This window comes from Marmota flaviventris, chromosome 10 (assembly GCF_047511675.1).
Source record: "Marmota flaviventris isolate mMarFla1 chromosome 10, mMarFla1.hap1, whole genome shotgun sequence".
NCBI lineage: Eukaryota > Metazoa > Chordata > Mammalia > Rodentia > Sciuridae > Marmota > Marmota flaviventris.
In genome coordinates this window covers 45,084,053-45,099,933 of record NC_092507.1, presented here as the reverse complement: position 1 = coordinate 45,099,933, position 15,881 = coordinate 45,084,053, and the positions used below count along the sequence as shown (strand labels likewise).

The 15,881-nt window shown below is 36.4% G+C and overlaps 1 protein-coding gene across 1 annotated transcript in view; it reads right to left on the bottom strand.

Moving 5' to 3' along the window:
- The window catches only part of Prkaa2 (protein kinase AMP-activated catalytic subunit alpha 2), a 68,894-nt gene extending 53,700 nt beyond the window's left edge, over positions 1-15,194 (bottom strand). The window contains exon 1 of the mRNA XM_027945021.2: positions 15,044-15,194. Coding sequence (XP_027800822.1) covers positions 15,044-15,137 — 94 coding nt within the window. The 5' untranslated portion in view covers positions 15,138-15,194. The remainder of the gene's footprint in view (positions 1-15,043) is intronic.
- Positions 15,195-15,881: the final 687 nt, after the last annotated feature.

The following is a 15,881-nucleotide window of genomic DNA, read 5'->3' as shown; positions in this document are numbered from 1 at the left end:
ATAAAGAAAGGGAGAGGGACTTCCTGACAAGAAACTCTTTAAAACAATGGTATAAGCAATAACTTTTTGAGTATGACCCCAAAACTGCAGGAAACAAAAGCAAAAAGAGACAAATGAAATTATTCAAACTAAGAACTTTTGCATGGAAAAGGAAGCAATCAACAGAGTAAAATGAAAACCTACAAAAATGGGAGAAAATAGTTGTTAACTATTAGTCAGATAAAAGATTAATACCCAAAATATATACTCAAAAAACCTAACAAAAATAAGTAATCCAATTAAAAATAGGCAAATCATGTGAAGAGATGTTTCGCAAAAGAAGAAACACAAATGGCCAACAAATACATAAAAAATGTTCAATATCATTAACCTCAGGGAAATGTAAACAAAAACTACCACAAGACATCTCAGCCATTTAGAATGGATATTGGCCAAAAAAAAGCAGGGCTGTGCAGAAAAAGAACTCTTATGGTGTTGCTGAACATCTACAGCCACTATGGAGAACAGTATGGAAGTTCTTCAAAACAAAATAAAATAAGCCTATCATATGAACCAGCTGTTCTACACCAGGGTATATATCCAAAGGAAATGAAACCAGCATACCAAAAATACATCTGCACACCCATGTTTACTAAGGCACTACTGACAATAATTAAGATATGGAATCAACCTAGGTGTCCGTCAATGAAAGAAAAAAGAAAATGTGGTGTTTATACACAAAAGAATATTATTCACCCATAAATATGCAGACACAAATTGGTGTGAATACACAGAGATATGAAAAATTGTGCTCTATATGGGTAATAAGAATTGTAATGCATTCCACTATAATATATAAGTAAAAGAAAAGAATATTATTCACCTATAAAGAATTAAATTCTGTCATTTGTAGCAAAATGGATGGAACTGGACAACATTATGTTAAAAGACATAAGCCAGACACAGAAAGACAAATAACCACATGTTCTTATTTGAGGAAGATTTAAAAAAAAAAAATGCAATCTGAATGTAAGAGTGAGCGTGAGAACACAGGTAAAGTGGAGCAGCAGGTGAATTAAAAGAGATTAGCTTTGATCGGTACATGCTGTATGTACAGTTTTTCACTTTTGGCAGAAATGTGGGGTGCAACCATTATATAAAGCTTTTTTAAAAAACTTTTCAAAAAAAATTTAAAAAAATAAAAAACTTTTCACTCACTGGAAACTTTCCACATCTGTTTCCACATAATCACTTTCAGTTTGAAGCCTGCAAAAATAATTTTTATATTACTCAAAATCAAAAAGAAATGCTTTGAACATTAATATATCACTGTCAGATAACTGTACAGTTTAGCTATGACAGGAAGATGCAAGTCTTACCATATCACATAACTTATTCATGGCAACTTCACCTGCCGGCCCACTCCCCTTACACCTGTGGCTCTTTATGGGGTTGAATGCCCGCAATACTGCAGCGCTCTAAACAAACACACAGTTTTCAGAAATAAATAGACAATGCCTGCACACTGAGAATTCTAGGCCCAGAGTGTGCACAAGAAGAGAAATTCACATCCATATGTCTCTGGTGAATACACTGCAGCTCGATTTACCTTTTAAGTGGTGTGATGAACAGAAGAATACCATACAATGATTATGTGATGAAAGGTTACAAACCATTTTTGGACTGAAAAAACAGGGTGCAATGATTATATGGTGAAACAGTACATGAAATATCACACGGAACCCCATTGACATGTGCAATTAATACATGTTAATAAAAAGTAGTGCTAGTATGACAAAAATCTGAAATGTGAGTAGAAAAAACTATTTCTATGATACTATTTACAAACATAATTTCAAACATTGTTTTTCTAAAATAATGAAATATAAATAGAAGACATCTACAAGATTATTTAAAAGTAGCCTTATTCAGAATAAACTAAATGTAAAAACTATCCAAACGTTCATTAGTGATAAAAAGGGCAAATAATGCTACAGTCTAATGTAATGCCATATAGCAATGAGAATGAATAAATTACAACAATATGCAACAACAGGGTTAAATCTCCCAAACATAATCTTAGGTAAAAGAAGCAGGACACAAATAAATATGATTCTATTTCTATAAAGTTCAAAACCAGCTGAAATTGTCCATGGATAGTGGTTTCCTTGGTGGGAGTGGAGGACAGAAACAGAACTGATAAGAGACATAAGGAGGTTTCTGAAATACTGGTCATTTTCTGTGTTATTATAAGTTTTCTGGGTATGTTCAGTTTGTGAATATTTTTTACTAAGGATTTACATAAGATCACTTAGAATGCATGTACTTTCTTGTATATGGAGTACAAAAAGAGTTAACAAAGAACATTTGGAGGGCACTATATCAACTCCTAAGCTATGTCAAGCGGAGGAATACCATATGTATCAGTAAGCTGGACCTTGTCGGAAGTCAGTAACCTTCACTCATTCGTATTAAGGGCTTTAACTCTGGGAGTCAGGAGTGATCTGATACACATAAGTTCTGACTCCTACCATCACCAGCCTCCTGCCAAAACAATACAAGGCTCCTTTCTTCTTTGCCCAGAGTGAAACAAAACAGTCTCATTGTTTTTCTCCAAAAAGCAGACTTTCCTTGAAATCCTTTAAAATTCTCAAAAAGAGTCCTAACAAGGAAATAAAAGACTTTTCTCTAAATAAATACAACATTAAACACTTTGTATACATATCTTATTTAATTCCCAGAACTCTATAAGGTAAATATCATTATGTCCAGTTTACAGAGAAGGATACTAGGAATTGGAGAACAATCAGTGTCAAGATGGTGTGTCTGTCTCCAAAGCCCAAGCCCAACATTCATACTATTTTACCTCTCAATTTCCAGTTTCTCTTGATTACAACATATCAAAAGTGCTCACTTGCATGCCTATTCTCTTATCCTTAGAATTAGATCTGATATGAGAAATGAGGCCACAGGAAGGGACTAAGTAGTGACAGACTAAGGAGGGAGGGAAGATGGCTGAGAATACCCAAATAAGGAGAACTATGTGTTCAGCTAAAGAGCAATGTTTGGGTAGAACTGTAGCCTTTGTGATGGATCAGATACACTATAAAGTTATTCATCAAGAGTTGCTTAAAGCCAAGTAAAATGGCACATGCCTGTAATCCCAAGGATTCAGAAGACTGAGATAGGAGGATTGCAAGTTCAAAGCCAGCCTTAGCAACTTAGGTAGGCCCTTAGTGAGATCTTAGCAAGACTTTGTCTCAAAGTAAAACATAAAAAGTGCTAGAGATGTGACTCAGTGGTTAAGTGCCCCTAGGTTTAATCCCCAGTACAAAAAAAAAAAAAAAAAAAAAAACCTGCTAAAAATCAAGAAAATAAAACATGAATTAAAAAGTTTTGGTAACCCCTAAATCCCATAGTATCATACAATACACGCATTCAAGGTTTATTAAAAGAATGAGCTTATATATCCCTGAAGACCTTTCTATCACAGTTTTTTTTTTAACATGTTTGTGCATTCATTCAAACTAACATGTTAGTCTGTTCATTCTTCCAGCAAATATTTTGAGTGTCTGATATATACAAAGAATTGCCTCAAATGCAAAAAATAAGTAGAATTTCCATTCTGATGTAGAATATAAATAATAATTATATAATGGTGAAAAATGAAGAAAATAAAGCAGAGAGATTGACAGGGTAGAGGCAGGAAGATGGGACTATTTTAAATAGATCAGGAAAGGTCTGAGGATGTGATTTTTTTTTTTTTTTTTTTTTAGTAACTTGTTCTATACCTAACTTCTTCAACCATGATAGGTTGTATTTAACTTCAGATTGCACCTTTAAAATATTTTTTAAACTTAAATCAATCTAGGATTCTATAGGAAAACCAACTTAATTTTTACTTTACCATTTAAGATGAAAAACTGAGAAAGAAAAACAGTTTACCAGTATAGAAGAGATTATTTTAAACTACTGGAGAATAGGTTAGTATTCAAGTGAAGTAAAAGATCTGAAAAAAAAAAAAAATGTTCTTAGATGTCCTCACTCCAGATGAACAGAAGACTTTGAGAAACACAGTTCACAAAGCTTCGTAAAGTTTTAAGAAGCGTGCCCTCCTTTCCCATGTCTTTCCAACTCCTGACCTTCCTTGTCTATTTCTGTGTGCCTCATTCCACATCTTGTTCTTGTTCTGTTTCTTTTCCTGTCTTCAAACAGGATACTCCTTTGTATCCCCAATAATTATTCCTAACTGAATCATGGAGTCTTATTAAATATATTTAACAAATATAAAGTTTCAAAAAAATTCTTTCTAAAGTGGAATTCTTTCCAAAATAAAACAAAGAATATCAACTATTTTTGGTTTTTGTTCAATTATCTTTAGGGCCTTTAGGTTTGATTTTAATGGTTACCCCCAGAGATTACAACATGCATCCTTGACTTACTACAGTCAAGGATATAAATTTGCATTTTTATGTATCACAGAGAAAAAAAAGACAAAAAGCTGATTATTTCCACCAGTCTAGGATTAAGCTAATTCTAAGTACAATTTTAATCTTTAGAGTATTATAACCAAAAACCCAAGTGATTACCAAGTACTGTCCCAGATAAACTATTGACTTTAACTATTCTCTCCCAGAACTCAAAAATCTGCTTAGTTCCTTTGTCTTTTAGCCACTACTGTCTACTCAGCCTCTTTTACAATTAATTACACTTTCAAATAAACAAACAATTCAAACAGAAAAGTCAAGTGAAGCAAAATGTCAAACTCATTCCAATGTACTTTTCCTTTCACTGGAATAATGACACCACTGCCTTCAAACAGATTTGGCTGCCTTCAAATGGATTTTATTTTCTCTAACTTTTCTACTTGTTCTTGACTAGAAAGTCGATTTCATACCAGTTAGAAATCAAAGCCAGGAAAGAAATCAATGACACTAGGAAAAATGTACATGGAATAACAGAATATTAAAGGTTAAAAGGGCTTTACAGATCATCTATGCCAAGCTTCCGTGCACTCTAGAAATTCTGAAGTAAAAATCTTTTTAGACAGCCACCTAATATCTGAGCAAATGTATCAATAAAAGAAATCTCACTGAGGTGTGGTATTAGCTGAACCACATCTAGACAAATCTCCTTCATAGACAGAATATCATAATTCTAAGCTATAATTTGCTGCTTGACACATTCATCCAACAGTCATAGTTGTCCCCTTTGAAGCACCATTGATTATGACGACTCCTTTTTCCTAACGATGCTTTAGCCCCTTAAAAACACCTATCACTTCTAAAATGTTTTCTCATACTGAGAAACATTTCCTTTACCCTACTTCACATGGCATACTTTTGGGGTCATCCTTATTATAAAAGTCATTCTCTGAATTACTTTCCTAATGTCAATGCCAAGAACTAAACTTGATATTCAAAATTTGATTTATTTCAAAGTATAACACAACTATACTACCTCTACAATCCTAACTAATATTGCCTTTCCACATCTATATTACATATGATAATAAATTTTACATGTAAGCATTCACAGTATATAATCCTATGGTTGTTGCCACCTAAACTCCGACATCTCAGAAACTAATATCGACTGTTCCATTCTTTCATGCACTTGTGATTTGGTTTGGTTTTTAATCTGAATGCCAGATTTAACACTTGTCCCTATTTAATTTCACTTTCTTGGTTTTCACCTGGTAATCCCAGAGTCATATTTTTTTAAATATTTATTTTTTAGTTCTAGTTGGACACAATACCTCTATTTTATTTATTTATTTTTATGTGGTGCTGAGGATTGGACCCAGGGCCTCACACATGCTAGGTGAGCGCTCTACTGCTGAGGCACAACCCCAGCCCAGTCATATAATTTTAAATTCTGACTTTGATTTGTCTATTAATTATTCCATCATGCTTTCTACCATCCCAGGTAGGAATTCTTACTATAATTATTAGCTCTAAGTCCACGTCAAAATCAATTATATATGTATTTAAATACAGTCAGTGGCAGACAGTTCCCTCTACAATGACACATCACATCTCTGGAAACAGTTGTTCATCAGCAGTCAACCATCCAGACCACATTCCTTTACCACATCTACTGTAAGACACAAGTCCAATTTTTTGCTGAAATAAATTTACAGTATGCACTGTATCTATTATATTACCTAATTATGAATTCATAGAGCACTGAATTAGGTTATTAGGGGACCTGGTATAAATGTGAGAAAAGGCAGACTAACATCAAATTTTACTTAAGATGTCAAATGTGACACAAGAATCATTTAGGCAACTTTTTTGACAAATATTTCCCACTTTATTGTAAATTTGTAAATAAAGTGCTGTAGTAGGCATTGCCACATTCTTTTTTTTAATTAATTTTTTATTTACATATGACAGCTGAATGCATTACAATTCTTATTACACATATAGAGCACAATTTTTCATACCTCTGGTTGTATACAAAGTATATTCACAGCAATTTGTGTCTTCATATATGTACTTTGATTAATAATGTCCATCACATTCCACCATCATATCTAACCACATTCTTAACATTAGTAAAAACATTTGTGCTTAAAATCCAACAAACAGGGCTGGGGTTGTGGCTCAGTGATAGAGCACTCCCCTAGCACATGTGAGGCCCTGGATTCAATCCTCAGCAGCACATAAAAACAAATAAATAAATAAAATACAGGTATTGTGTTCAACTACAACTAAAAAATAAATATAAAAGAAAAATCCAACAAACACAGCTAATGTTTAAAACATACTGGTTGAATTATTCTACTAAGGCTGGAAGAACTAAAATCAGTTTTGGAATGTCATAGAGTATCAAATAAAACATTTTAAAATTAAATGAAAACATTAAATACTTATGCTATTGGCCAAGGAAAATAAATTTAAAATAAATTTATAAAATTTTAATTACATTATTTTTAGGTATGACAACCGAATTCACTGCCTTATAACAAATTTATAATTTGGAACCTCAAAGATGTTGAATGAGAATATTGTTCATCATGTTTTTAATAGTATGTACACTCATAAAGAAAAAGAATTCTGACAAAACAAAATACTTCCATAAATTAGTACATTAACATTCAGAATACGAGATATACCAAGGTTTGCTGAATTTTCTTTAATCAGATAAAAAGCTGTTTTTAAAAATCCAAGGATAGATTTAAAGTTATTAATTCTTTAAAAACAAAGGTATCATTCAAAGAAAATATAGTGAAAATTTATCAGAGGCAAACACTGTTAAACGTAAGACACCACTTAAGAAAGAATACTGTTCCCCTGAAGGGATGAAGAAGGTTTCTATTATTAGCAGAGATTAAAAACTGCCTGAAATTCTTTCCTTAACAACACCACACTAAAAATAAAATGGTTCACTACATTTCAAAATAAACACATTACTTTGCATGTACATTTCAGTCACTAAAAGAATAGATAAAAATACAAACCTTATTCCAAAAATTTCTTTTTTATCTGTATCTAATAAATATGCTAGTAGATTTGTTTTCATTTTTATAACACATTTAACATTTGTGGGGTCTTAGGTGACCCACTTACTAATTTTCTACTAAAGGATCTGAGATTAAATCTTCCCACTAGGTCAAATTAAATTATATGCTTGGCTTCAAAATTTAATTTCTCTACAAAGTGTTTTCCCTATTCAAGGATACCACAGGAATCTTAGAAGGGTAAATGAGGAAGTATTATCATTACAAAGCAGTACCAAATGCATTCAGAAAAACTGGCATGAACTACAAGATAAGTGAACACTTTGGCATGCTGCTACAAAAAGAAAAAAAAAAAAACCAACCAAGTGAGACAGAGTGGTGCTATGAAGGGAGCAAGTCCAAGAATTGAAGTAATCACCTCAACACAGGAACAAACTATAAACCCTTTCAATGCATATACCTACATTAAGGGAAAATTTGGATGAAAGGCATTTTTAGATCAGAGGATATTCTCCATGCTTTCAAAAAAAAAAAAAGTTACCTTATTTATTCTGATTTTAGTTCAAGTGCCTTTAAAATGATGTACACATGGAAACTGCCATGGGCTACTCATAGTTCCTGCCTCCCTTCCCAGCTTCTGCCTCCTTCCTCCAACAGTTTGTGATCACTGCCACTGGATTTGGAATATATGCATATTATGTTTACATATGTTATGTATTTAAATTAATTATGTGTTTGCACACCTGCCTTAGGAGTGATGTGTAGAAGAGGTGAATAGTGAGCAGGGTCTGCAGAATTAAGAGGTTCTGAACATATTCATTCACAAAAAAAGTGAGGGGGGGGTGGATGACTTCGGAAAACTAAACAGATAGTAAATTCTTCTTCCATCTCATCAAATAAATTTCTGGTCTCAGAACTAAATCACAGATTATTCTCACAGTTCAGTTAATTATGGATTTAAGTAAATAATGGGCCCAAAGTACTTTTGAAACCCTTTTCACGTACATTCATTTTCTCATGTACTTCTCATAGCTATGTTAAGAGAACATGTGGTATTAAATATCCTTTCCCATAGATCAAGTTTGGTTAGCTCATCTAACCAAACTCTACAGCTGGCTCATGACACTGCTACTGTTCCACAACTGGTTTTCCAAATCAAAAGCTCTCTGTGCTATAGAGACCATACACAGCATCACCTTGCCTTTTGTGGACCTACCCTGAATCTATATACATTGTTTCTTCTGAAAAATACCTTTGAAAGTCAATCAACTGATTACATAAAATGAACAAAATTCATTCAGAAATTTAAGACAAAATTACTTAAGTCAAAATCATATAAAACAGAAAAAAACCTAAATAACATCATTCAACTAACTAATTGTTTGAGAGATCTAACTGAACTTATTATTCAGGTACTACATACATGGTACAGTTGGCTCTTGTCATCCCTGGATCCAACCAACCATGATACCAAAATATTTAGGAAAAATAAATATTACAGTTGTACTAAAAATGTACACACTTTTTTTCTTATCGTTATTCCCTAAACAATATAACAAGTACTTACACAGCATTTGCATGGTATTAGGTATACCAATAATCTAGAGGTGATTAAAACATACAAGAAGATGTGCATAGGTTACATACGAATACTGTGCCATTTCATGTAAGGGAACCAATCTCTCACAGATCCCATGACTTAGTCAAAAAGGACACTGTTGGGCTGAAGTTGTAGCTCAGTGGTAGAGCGTTCATCTAGCACGTGCGAGGCCCTGGGTTCAATACTGAGCACCACATAAAAATAAATAAATAAATAAAATAAAGATTTTTTTTTTAAAAAAAGGACACTCTTTTAATATAAACATTAATAACTGAATATGGTACAAATAAGTAATCATTAAGAACTTTCTTAAGTCCAGGCAACCAAAAAATAGGGGCAGATTATCACAACTGTCCAATGTTGGTATCAGAATCGATGATATTTCTAAATACCCTGAATTTGATACTAGCTCTGCTTACTAGCACAGTGAACTTGGGTAAGTTACTCAAAGTATCTGATTCTTAATTTCTTCATGTTAAATGGAAATAATACTGAATTCAGAGGATTACTCCAGGAAATAATATAAAATCGTGCATTTAAAGCTGTGATTATACAGTAAAAACTTAACCTGTAACTTTTACCACTGAAGTGTTACAAATGTGTTTCCCCTCCCTTCCATTCTACATTACAACTGCATTTCAGCTCTGGTCTTCAGTAATTCAAATTTCCATTAACTCAAGATGAACAACTAAATACATCCATTTTTTAATACTCAATCTTAAAAAAAAAAATTACAATGATGAAGCTTAAGGGTTCTCACACATTGTGTGTTTTAATTTTTCCTTTAGAAGAGGAAGACCACAAGGGCCAGAGAGATCAAACTATTCAGGGACTTTCACACTAACATGGGAGTCAAAAACAACTCTCAGGAAAAAACCTAACTACCAAAGATATAACTCTTAGTTACACTAACTAACCAGATAAATTTTCCAAAATTCAATTTATCATTCAGGACTGGATATTTTCGTAAAAGGTAATGCTGCTTGTGAAGAACAAATAAATAAAAAGTTCATATTTCCCATTTGTTAATCCTTCCTGTTATCTCAAAAATAACTGGATAACTTCTAAATACCTACTAAAAGTCAAATCTGTGGCTCATTCATGTAACTATATGAAAAACAAAATCTAATTTCCTCCAGAAGACTTTTCTCTTCTGGCTGTAAAGAGACCAACATGGTTTCAACGTATCTTTTGATGACCAATTCTGATGAAGAATAATCATAAACCACACCTATCAGTTCTTACCTTGCAAAAATGCAAGCTTCTTTTAAAATAACTGACATTATAAATGTAATTTTTTTCTTTAACTAGTCTTTCTATAACACAAACAACAGATCTATTGTTCTAGAATTTCTATCACCTTTAGTTAAACTGGGTTATGTGTTAATCAGTTTTTCATTGCTACGAAAGTTAAATACCTGGTAAGAACAACTTAGAGGAAGAAAAGTTTTTTATGGGTTTATGGTTTCAGAGGTTCAGTCCATGGTCAGCTGACTCCATTGTTCTAGGCCCAAGGTGAGGCAGAGCATCATGGAGGAAGGTCATGGTGAAAGAAAGCTACGAAACCCATGGTGGCCAGGAAGCAGAGAGAGAGAGGAAGGGGCCTCAGGGAAGATGCACCCTACCAGGGCACACCATCAGTGGTCCAACACCTGTCACGCTCCACCTGCTTCCACCTGCTTACAGTTACCAGCCAGCTAGTCCATTCAAACTAAAATGGACCAACTAGTTTACAGTTCGCATAATCTAATCATTTCACCTCTGAATATTACTGCACTACCAGGAGTTTTTGGAGGACACCTCACATCCAGACCATAACAGATGAGAACCGACCAAACAAGTCTAACCATAAGACTTCTAAAGAGCAATTCTATGGTACCCAGATAAAATGAAAACATAAATTTAGGGGGAAAGTTTTAAATAAGAAGCATTATTTTCAATCTATATAATATTTTCATTATATGAAACCTATCAATACAATAGCCCAATAAAGAAAAAAATCAACTTAAACATTTTAAATAAGGCTTTACCAATCTATCAAGCATACATTTCTTTAAAATAAGCTGAATTTAGTGCTAATAAGTAAGAACTATGCCATTTCCAATCTTTGATTATTATGCCTAACTTTGGTCCATAAATTGGTACACTCAACTGAAGTTAAATTTTCAATTAGCATATCAGTTAAGACAGCACATAAAATGCTCCACTCTCCTCTATTTCCATGTTTTTAAAGCCACATAAAATTAAATCATCTACTGTTAAGGTTTTTAGTAGAAATTGATTTAACAAAATCTAAATCTATAACAATTAAAAATACATGTGCTTTCAACAAAAGGTGCTGGAACAACTGAATATACACATGGAAAAAAGTTGGCATTTAACTTCATCTCACGTCAGACGGAAGAATTAACTTCAAAAGGTTCTTAAAAACTAAAACAATAAAATATTTACGACAAAACATAACTAACCATAAATCTTTGAGATCTTGGGCTAAGCAAAGATGTCTTAACTATGACACTAAAAGCATGTTCATAAAGAAATTAATAAATTGGACCTCATGAAAATTCATAACTTTTATACTTCAAAAGATGCCATTAAAAATGAAAAAACCTTTAAACAAAAGACTGGGAGGAATTATGTACAAAACATGTCCAATAAAAATTTGTATCTAGAATTTTTTTTAATTATTTCAGTTCAACTTATAACATGACAAACAGCCTGTCTTACTTCATTTTTGATTGCTATAACAGAATACCTGAGACTGAATAACTTATAATGAAAAGTTTATTTTGGCTACTGGCTGGGAAATCTAAAGTATGGTGTCAGCATCTGTCAGTTTCTGGTGAGGATCTCATACTGCTTCATCTCAAAGCAGAAAATCAGAAGGGCAAACAAGCGAATGGGAAAGAGACAAAAACACAAGGGCAGCCCCACTTTATAATAACTAACCCATGCTCAAGAGAAAGGCATTAGTTAATTCCTCTTAATGATCTAATCATCTAGATTACCTCTCAATTCAGTTACACTGGGAATCAGATTTTAACATGAGTTTCAGAGGAGGCAAATAATATTCAACCATAGCACAACCCAATCATAAAAAAATGAGCAAAGATACACAGACATTTCACCAAAGAAGATATTATAAATGAGTACATGAAAATGTGTTCAACAACATCAGTCACTGGGAAACTGTAAAATTAAAGCCTCAATGACATACCATTTCATACTCACTAGGACCATTTCACACCCAAAGATATGAAGAAAAGAGAACTCTAATACATTGTTGGTGGGACTATAAAATGGTATAACCATTCTGGAAAAGTTTGGCAGGGTCTCAAAATATTAAAGATAAAACTAAGATATAACCCACCAATTCTACTTCTAGGTATAAGAAAAAGTGTCCACATACAGGCTTCCATGTTAATATTCATGGTATCATTATTTGTAATAGCCCACAACTTAACACAATATCCATTGTCAACTGGTGTATATATGGACAAGATATGGCATATCCATTAAACAGAATACTATTCAACAATAAAAAGGAAAAAACTAATGACATGTCACCCAAGAACTGATAAAGAAGCTACAAATGAGACTCCATATTGAATAACCCCAATTATAAGAATCCAGAAAAAGCAATTTACACAGACAGAAAACAGAGTAAGTTTCCTGTGGCTAAAAGTAGGAATGAGATTAACTGTAAGTATATATAAGGGATCTTACTGTGCTGTTCTATAATGTTCTACAACTGATCTATAATGATGGTTGCAGCATCTGGTAAAATTACCCAAAAATGTTGAACTCTGTACTTAGAATGGGTGAATTTTATTTAAATATATATATACACAATCAATAAGGCTGTTTAAAAAAAAATGCATGTGTTTTTGTTTCACCTGCCCTTGAATTAAATTAATAACTTTAGGTTGCAGCAATTTCTACAATTTAAAATTCAAAAAACTACTACATTGATTACAGTCAGAAGCCACAATATGTTTTTAAAGAAAATCTAACACAATGTTAGGAAAACAACTTCCAACTCAACAGGGGCTCTCCAGGAAAAACATTTCTCATAAATTCAAGTTCCCTCAAGATCACATTTTAAGAAGCCAGTACCTGGAAGCAGCTCAATGATGTCCTTTACAATGGCTGACTGTTCTGATGGGTATTCTACTCTGCATGCAGATTAGATTACAGTAGTAGTAGAATTTTAAAAGACAAACAAAAGAGTTTTAACACCATTTGAAAGGATGTGCGATTAAGTTATGTAACTTCATGAGTATACATGTCCAAATGACTGTTTTAGCTTGAGTAATTCTATGTCATAACACAACCATCCTCGGCAATGATATTAAATGACAAGTAACATAACAGGCACTAATCCAATCTCTAACCCAATCCCTGGCTCTTCCTAGATTCATTCTAAATATATGCTAATTATCCATTCTGCTTATAAGATCTTTCAAAAGTAATCCAGGACTTCACAGCCTTCCAAAACTTCAAAGAATTTTAAAAACTTTTTAGGTCTTTACACAAAAACCACGTAGTCTGTGAGGCCTTGCCTGACCACCTTATTGAAAACTGCCAACCTCACAAAACTCCCCATCCTCCCTTCCCTGATTCACTTTTCTCAATAGTGTGAAACATAAAATTTACATAATATTCTAATATGTATTATTTACATATTCTAAATATGTATTACTTGTCTTACTCTACCTTACATGAAAGTACCCTCCATGTAAGATCTGATTTTGTTCCTTGCAGTATTCCCATTGCCTGGACTGGTGTTTATCATGCTGTAAATGCTCAATAATTGGGGTTTTTTTGTTGTTTATTTTTTTGTTTTTGATCAAATGAGTGGATATCACACATGTGGAAGACAACAGGCACCGATCCTTGCCACTGGAATGAACAAGAGTCTTCAAGTGAGGTTAAAATATGAATTTTATAAGAACTCAGAATAGAATCTGTAGCCAGCCTACCCAGCACTTATTCAGCAAAAAAATAAAAAGCCAATGCTTCACTTTATTATTCTGGATTTACAACAGAGTATTTTTAATAAGCAAGCTCTAGTTTTGGAGAGAGGGCAGGTTAATTAAATCCCATGTGACTTATTAACAAATAACAGAGGAAAGTTTAATACTTAACTAGTAAGAAGTGCTGTATAACATTTCAAAAGCAAGTGTGTTTTTCTACACCCAAAATAGGATCCCAGCTCCAAGAAAACAGACCTCAGCAGCATACGCCTTAGCAGTTCTGCCTTCCTCAGCCCCAAATCCTCCACCACGAAGGAACGTGTTTCTCTCCCCGACCTCCCACCAGCCTCCCAGAACCGTTTTACACACACCAATCCACCCTCTGACCTCCGGGTCCCAACTAACCCCGGCCCAAGCCGGCTGCATTTCAGCATTTCACACATCCAGCAGAAAGCCCACTACTACCTCCTGGTCCCTGGCTCGGCCCCCCAAAATGGTCAGCTCCACCAACCGAGCGTGCTGGCACACGAAAGAATCCGGAGAAGGCAGGGACCTCCCTGCAAGGCCAGAATTGGAGGACATCTTAACCTCATCCTGGATCTGCCAACTGCTCTTGACCTTGGGCGTGTCACTGAACCTCCAGGGGTCCCGGTTCTCTCGCCTTTAAGGTGAGGCTAACATCTGGACCAAGCCGCTGGAAGGTAAGACAGGACCTCACATAACGCCACCAGAGCCGCCGGCGCGCAACGGCGACTCGCCCATCCTTCGGTAGCGTGCATTATTCCCAACCCTTCCCTCGGGCCGCGCGCCCGAGGCACAGAGCCGACCCGGTCCCCAGTCTCCGAGTTCTGCAGAGGAGGACGCGGAGGCGCCGAAAGGCGCAAGGTGCCCGGCCCCGGCCCCCGCAGAGGCGGGCGAGCGCAACACCTGGAGCCCGGGACGCCCGCGCCCCGCCCGCAGCCCGGGGCTCCGCGCGGCCGCTCCACCTGCCGCCCGCCCGCCAGGCCTCGGCGCGCACTCAACTCTTCACTTTGCCGAAGGTGCCGACGCCCAGCGTGTCCCCCAGCACGTAGTGCCCGATCTTCACCCGCCCGTCGTGCTTCTGCTTCTCAGCCATCTTCGGCGCGCGGCCTCGCTTCGCCGCCCGGCCTCCGCGCGGACGCCGCCACCGCCTACCCACAGTGCAGCGGGACGGGGGCGGGCCGCGGGCGCGGGGCTGGCGGGGCGGCGGGGCGCGGGCAGCCGGCCGCGGGCGACGCCGCTGGCTGACGGGCGGGCGGGGCGCGGGATGAGCGGCGCCCTCGCGTGAGGCGCGTCCACGGCGACTCGGCGGTGACGCGGGCCGGGAAGGAGTGCGCGCGGGCGGGGCCGAGCCAGGTGCGCCGAGGCCGGAGGGGCGGGGCCGCGGGCTGTCGGGAACCCCGGTATCCCAGAGCGGTCTGGGTCGGGCGGGTCTCTGGGACTGGATCGGGCGGGTCTCTGGGACTGGATGGAGACGTAGACACGAGAGGAGACGCTCCCGACTCTGGGAGCAAGGGGACGTAAAACTAAAACGTGCGCCCGCGGGAAGTCGAGGACGGAGGCGCGGTAAGGGCTTGATCAGAGCGCGGTCGGCGGACAGCTGCGGAGGCGAAGGGTGCTTCGTACTGGACGTGGCACGCAGAACCCAGGACCGCGCTCGCCTTCACTAGTCCTCTGCTTATTCATTCATTCGCATTTTGCCCTGTGCATGGAAGAAACCCTTTCCTCCAGCGCTCTCAGGTTCGACTCGAATAAAGTTTCCCAACATCACAATTGCAGGACTTGCTGGAGCGTATTTTAGCACACGTTTGTATAAATAGGTAGTATAGAAATACTACGT